Source organism: Lycium ferocissimum, chromosome 7, assembly GCF_029784015.1.
Source record: "Lycium ferocissimum isolate CSIRO_LF1 chromosome 7, AGI_CSIRO_Lferr_CH_V1, whole genome shotgun sequence".
In the NCBI taxonomy this organism is placed as follows: domain Eukaryota; kingdom Viridiplantae; phylum Streptophyta; class Magnoliopsida; order Solanales; family Solanaceae; genus Lycium; species Lycium ferocissimum.
In genome coordinates this window covers 25,203,471-25,209,444 of record NC_081348.1, presented here as the reverse complement: position 1 = coordinate 25,209,444, position 5,974 = coordinate 25,203,471, and the positions used below count along the sequence as shown (strand labels likewise).

At 37.8% G+C, this 5,974-nt stretch overlaps 1 protein-coding gene across 8 annotated transcripts; it reads right to left on the bottom strand.

Annotated features, from left to right (window-relative positions):
- Positions 1-1,347: 1,347 nt before the first annotated feature.
- Positions 1,348-5,472, bottom strand: LOC132064002 (vacuolar protein 8-like). 8 transcript variants are annotated; one of them, XM_059456846.1, is made up of 3 exons: positions 4,671-5,011; positions 4,440-4,518; positions 1,348-3,296 (listed from the first exon to the last, which is right to left on the bottom strand). In XM_059456846.1, exon 3 carries the CDS (start codon positions 3,244-3,246, stop codon positions 1,582-1,584), a length of 1,665 nt encoding a protein of 554 aa, XP_059312829.1. In that variant the 5' UTR covers positions 3,247-3,296; positions 4,440-4,518; positions 4,671-5,011; the 3' UTR covers positions 1,348-1,581. The 8 variants fall into 8 exon arrangements, with proteins under 8 accessions (XP_059312829.1, XP_059312827.1, XP_059312826.1 ...); XM_059456844.1 differs by lacking the exons at positions 4,440-4,518; positions 4,671-5,011 and adding an exon at positions 5,018-5,472; XM_059456843.1 differs by lacking the exon at positions 4,440-4,518.
- Positions 5,473-5,974: the final 502 nt, after the last annotated feature.

The window sequence follows — 5,974 nt, the reverse complement described above, 5'->3', positions numbered from 1 at the left end:
AGCCCGCCCTGGCTCAAATACCATTTTATCCTACCTCGCTCACTGCCCCTCAGGCTTTTCACGCCTCACAATGCTTAATTCTCTCACCCTTACTTGAGAAAGGTCATAAATAAAATTAGATGATTATACTACTTATGACTAATAAATACTAAACTTTTTTTACCAGAGTTTAGCAATCCTCAATGCAGCCAACAATCAAAGTGGTTGTTTAATCAAGTTTAGGGAAGAGCTGATCTCATTCGAGGTTCAAGATTTGATCTTTCCCCATGGTTTTCATGGCTTGTATGACTTGATAGTGATGGTTACTTCAATGTCAAAGCAAAGCCAAATTTGGTGGGGCTACTTGCCAACCCCTCAATGTGCTGATTCTGATGCACAACAAACTCTATCTTCTGGTGACCTCATGTGATTCACTTTCCAGTAATTCTGAAGCAACCACAACAGGCTTGAGAACAACACAATTTTCAAAGAGCAAGTTAAAAAATTACAGCCAAAGTTTAATCATGTTTGAAGCAAGGAACCAATATGTGAAGTACCTAGTTCAGTGAAGGCTATGGCCTTCATATTTCTTCAAACGTTATCCGCAGAATACCTTCAATCTGTGATTTATTTGTAGCTGGGGAAATGGAAACTGGAAGTAGAAGAAGTAGCAGTAACTAAATGATACTAGCTGTCACGTTTGAAGCAAGGAACAGAACTGTGATTTCTTCATTGCTAACCTTGGCAAATCTTAGCAGGCAGCTCAAAATGATAGAGATCAAGTGTATATATGATATATCCATAAACTTTTTGATATAATCCATTAACTAGCTGAAAGAAAACCAGTTCCTCATTGTAAGCACTTCACAGAATGTGCACGATTTTGAAGAAAACAAATTAAGATAGAAGCCTGTGCAACACATACTATATATATCCTTCAAGCTGACAAAAAAAAAAGAAGAAGAATACTTTGTCCAGAATGAGGCCACTTTCAGGACAAAATAGTGATGCATGTTTAACTTGATTTCAAACAGCAACGGGTTTTGTGAGAACAAGATGCAAGCGAGTTATCTCAACTGCACAATTGCAATAACTGCAGTACCCTTTTCCTTTCTTATTGCTTCAAAAAAGCACTATGTTAATGAGATATAAGAGCATGATTGCAAGATGAAATTAGTGCGGTTCACCTTGCTAGTATATCAAACACCCTGCCAAATGCCAATCTCATAAATGTAAATGCAATAGCAGAGTAGTCGGTGAAGAGATGATAGCGATGAGCTTCTCACCACAAGTTTTCAACGTACGATTTTTAGTATGAGGATCTCCTTATACATTCAAGAGATTAAAAAAACAAAGTGAAGTAATAGATGACAACAGAACCATTTTGCTTTTAGTATAGATAAGAAACTGATAAATAGAACTTGAGATAGTTATTACAAATGGTCAGGAAGGTTTTATTTAAATCATTGACAGCACAGATCAACAGGCTTTTGCCTCCCTCCTTCCCCCCCCCCCCCGGTTGAGCTACATTTGATATTATGATCATGGATTGGACTAAAGAGTAAGATTTCATTGTACAAGCCCAGTGACTATCTGGCCTACCTATTTTCTGCTAAACAAGCTTCTCAACTTCCCTCTTTCCAAGCGTTCAAGGAGCTTCTTTGCACCTGGAATATCCATCTCAGTAAGCTTCTTTAGATATCCAATTGCTCCATAGGAAATCATTAGTTTCTTGCATTTCTTGCTCGAGGAAAGCAAGGAAAGGCAAGCAACAGCATACTTCTTAGCAGTGTTTTGAGGAGCTGGATCAAGAAGCTGAACCAAATTTGGCACGCTTTTATCGTCTCTCTTGACTTCCCTGCAATTATGCGCAAGGGACATTAAGCTAGCAATGGCTTGAGCGGCAACCTCCCTCACCCCATTTACTTTAGCTTCCAGCATCTTAATAAGGAGAGGAATACATCCAGCTTCACCCAAAAGTCTCTTCATCTCAGTTGAGGCGCAAATTCTACAAACTGCTGATGCAGCAGCCTGTTGTGCACCAAGTGATCCCGACTTAAGGACATGAACCAACCTTGGAAGGAGACCAAGCGAGATTAAAACGTCCATTGACACAGACCCAACCAAATTTCTCAAAGCCCCTACAGCTGACTCTTGGGGCAGCGGACCATCTAAGTATGCCAACAGGCTTCTGATTCCACCCTCTGATACAACTGATCTTCGGAGATCGTCATTGCCGGAAGTAAGATTTTGCAAGCATTCAGCTGCATACTCTTTAGATCCCAACAGTATTCCACAATCGAGGAGATTTATCATAACTTTTATGATTCCTTCTTCAGCTAGAGCTTGTCGAACTTCTGGAACAGCAGATATATTTTTTAGGGTACAAGCAGCAGCCGCCTGTGAAACAGAGTCACCGGTCCGGCAGATGTCAATTAGAGGCCTAATCCCGCCATGTCCGACAATAGAACGAGCTGTTTCTGCTGTCATCGACAATCTCTGGAGAGAAATGGTGGCCTTCTCTTTACTCACAGTTGTACCTGATTCAACAAGACGTATAAGAGGAGGGAGAACACCTTCTGAAACAAGCCAATCCTCACAACTCCCGGATTCTGCAAGCGAGCAAATTACAGTTACGGTTTTCTCCCTCATTCGAGGAGAAGTAGCAGTTAATAATTGGACTAGAGCCGCGATATTGCTTCGACCTAGGACAGCCAAAACATTTTTCTCATCTTCTTTCATGACTTCAAGAAGGTTATCAAGAGCCTTATGTTTAGCCTCCAAGTGGCCAATCTGAAGCCGAGCAAGCAATTCTCGTAAATTTCCATGTACTGCCGCCTCAGGTGTCGCGGATGTGCTCGCAACAGATGATGGCAAAGTAACCTCACCAAGCACTCCAGACTTGATTAAGAGCCCACAATCACGTAAATTCAAATCCAATCTCCCTGTCAATGCATCTAAATCACTTTGCATCCGAAGTTTTCCCTCGTACTTCTCTTTCACACACTTCTCTGCTAATTCAACAGCTTCATTTAACGTCTTCGACACTGTCTGCAATTGCTCCTTACAAAGAGCATTCTTTGAGAAGAAAGGGTGGCTAGACAAATCAGATAGCCGGTTTGGGATCTGTTCCAATTTTGAAATAATCATCTTCCATCTACCAGGGAATCCTTTAACCTCTCTTGCCTTCTCAAGTGCCACAGGCACAAGCTCCTGTGCACGCGAGAGCCATTCTTCAACCGACAAGTTACCAATCTCATCCACCATGATATGAAGTAGAGGCAAGCGATCAGATGCTATACTACTGCTGAGTAGAACTGCAATTCAGAAAACCAAGAACTTTAATGACACTGACACTGATAAGTTTTACAGGAAAATATACAATCTTTCACATGAACTGAATTAAACATGGATCAAGTTCCTAGACAACTACCCATTTTGAGAGTTTGATATCAAAGGAGAAGAGAATCCACAAGGAAATGATTCTTTAGGAAGAAAATGAGTCAGCTAAGCACCAAGATGTCTTTCAGATGAAAAAGTAAGCTTCAGAGAAACTAAAACCATAAAAGAGGTGGCTAGTTTTAGAAAAGTATAAAAAATACCATACTTTCTCCTAGAAAAGTTAAAGTTGTTGGAGCAGTTACAATCATAAAACATTAAACTATAGGAGCATCAGCAAAAAAAAACTTCAATAAATAAATAAAGGACAGGGAGGCCAAACATTAGAGGTTTCCAGTATCTTGCATGATCACAGATGTCTGGTTTTGCTGAATATGAAAGCCGACAGACAATTACTTAGCACCTAATAAAGTAGTCCCCACACGAGTTCACTCAAAAGTTTTTTCAAGTAGAATGAAAAATCATCATGGAAATCTCAAGTAAAAACAAAGTTTACAGATTCATTGACAGCTGATGAAAGTGAAATGATGGAACTCTTCTACAAATACACAAGTATATAGTCATTAAAAAATGTCGGCTGATTTTTACACCATGACCAAAATGCCCCCTATACAGGTGATATTATCAACAGGGCATTTGGGGAAAAGAGAGGGGCAAGTTAGTAAAGAGCAAAAAAGGAACTTCATATCTTTACCTTTCAGCTACGGAATAGGACATTGATTCTAGAATGAATAGAAAAATGTTCAACTACTACATAACAAAAGGCATAACATGGAGTAGATCTAAATCTAAGGCCAAAATTCCAAGAAAGGACAGGCCAATAGTTCTATTTGTAACTTAATTCCAACTTTATCCCCATATATATAGATAACCATTGCTGGTATAGTGTTGAAAAAGAAAAACTCTTTGCTTTGAAGAGAAGATAGGATCTTTTTTTGCTCTCCAGTTGTACATACATGGTTTTGTGTCTTAAATTTTATAAATGGGACCAAGCTCCCACTATAAGAATGTTCACCAAATTTTCTGCAATAAATAACAAGAATTGAAATTTTAAAGTATACCTCTATTTGACTAGTCTTTTGGCTGTCATCAAAGCCACTCAAAGCTTTATCAACCACTTAAAGACTTCCAATACTGTTTCTGCAAGCAAATATCACAATCAGCAAAATAAATCCCAAAAATAATGATCACTCACTACTATTTATCTAAGATTTGAAAAATCAAGAAAGAAAAAGACCCTTTTTCCCCCTGTCTAATCTTAGATCAAGTGAATTAAAAGCTAAAGAACCAACCTTTAAGACTCTTAACAATTGATAGCACCCTTTTTCCTCAACTGAAAGGAACCAAACATAGCTTGATCCTAAATTCTTTCCAAACCCTGTGAAGCTGGAGGTCTTTTTCTCAGTAAAGCCTTAATTTTTGGTAAAAAGATTGAAACTTTGATCAAAATTTTGTAATAAATGTAAATCAAGAAACACCCCCAATCTCACAAACCAGAAAATACATGTACTATTATTTGGTCATCTTCCAAAAGTAATTTTTTGGTTGTTTTATAAAGAAAATGGTTATAAAATGAGAAGAATTTTGAACTGGGGAAATGGACACTGGATCAAGTGAAAGAAAAAGCTAAAGAACCAACCTTTAAGACTCAGAAAAAAAGATGCTAGATTGGTAACACCAAAAATAGCTTTGATCCTAAAATCCTTCCAAACCCCTCTTAAACTGAAGTTTTACTTCCCAAAAGCCCTTCCTTCTGGTAAAAAGATTGAAACTTTGATCAAAATTTGGTAAGAAATGTAAATCAAGAAACACCCCTAAATCTCAATGCTGACCACAAACCAGAAAATTGTATGTAACTCTTATTTGGCCATCTTCTAAAAGGAAATGTGGTTGTTTTATGAAAGAAATGGCTAGAAATGAGAAGAATTTTGAACTAGAAGTAGAAGCAGCTAAATGTAGCTGTTACACAGCACCTAGTTTAAAAATAGGTCACCAGTTAAAGTACTAGAAGAAGACAGAACAGAGAGAAAAACAACAAAATCTTCATTCAAAAATCAAAATCAGAGACACCCCAAATCTCTCTTTTCTCTCTATAATAAGAAGAAAATGTCAGATACAGACCTGTCTTATTGTCACCTAGATTCTTTCCAATAATGATACAGCAAGGAGAGCATGCTAATAAATGGACGGTTGTGATTGAAGGATTGAAACAGTGAATCAGACCGTTGGTATTTGGTTGAAATTTGAAAGTGTTATTACAAGAATTTGTTTTGTTTAACCAAGGGGCTGATGTGTCAGAGTAAAGCTGCCACGTGTGTGGAGTGTGGGACCCATGAAAAATATTTGCTTTTTGAAAAGCTTTTATAGTGGGTGATGTACAACCACTAGTAGCACGTGTAGCTGGTACTGTACTGATTAGTGGCACTTTTGGATTAAAAAAAGTGGTACTTTTATGGAAAAAAATGCAATTCAATTTTGTCATATAATAAGAGGTAAAAAAAGGAAAATCCACCAGAAATAGCACCTAAAAGAAGCCACTTGCGAAGCTCCAATATCTTTTTGAATATTATAGACAGCTATTCTGTTTTTTTTTTTT

Bases quoted from the DNA above. Each gene is read 5' to 3' on its own strand.
- LOC132064002 (XM_059456840.1), bottom strand. From the start codon at position 3,629: ATGATTGTAACTGCTCCAACAACTTTAACTTTTCTAGGAGAAA. The intron at 3,297-3,586 runs GTATGGTATTTT...TCTGAATTGCAG, and splicing joins TTTAACTTTTCTAGGAGAAA to TTCTACTCAGCAGTAGTATA.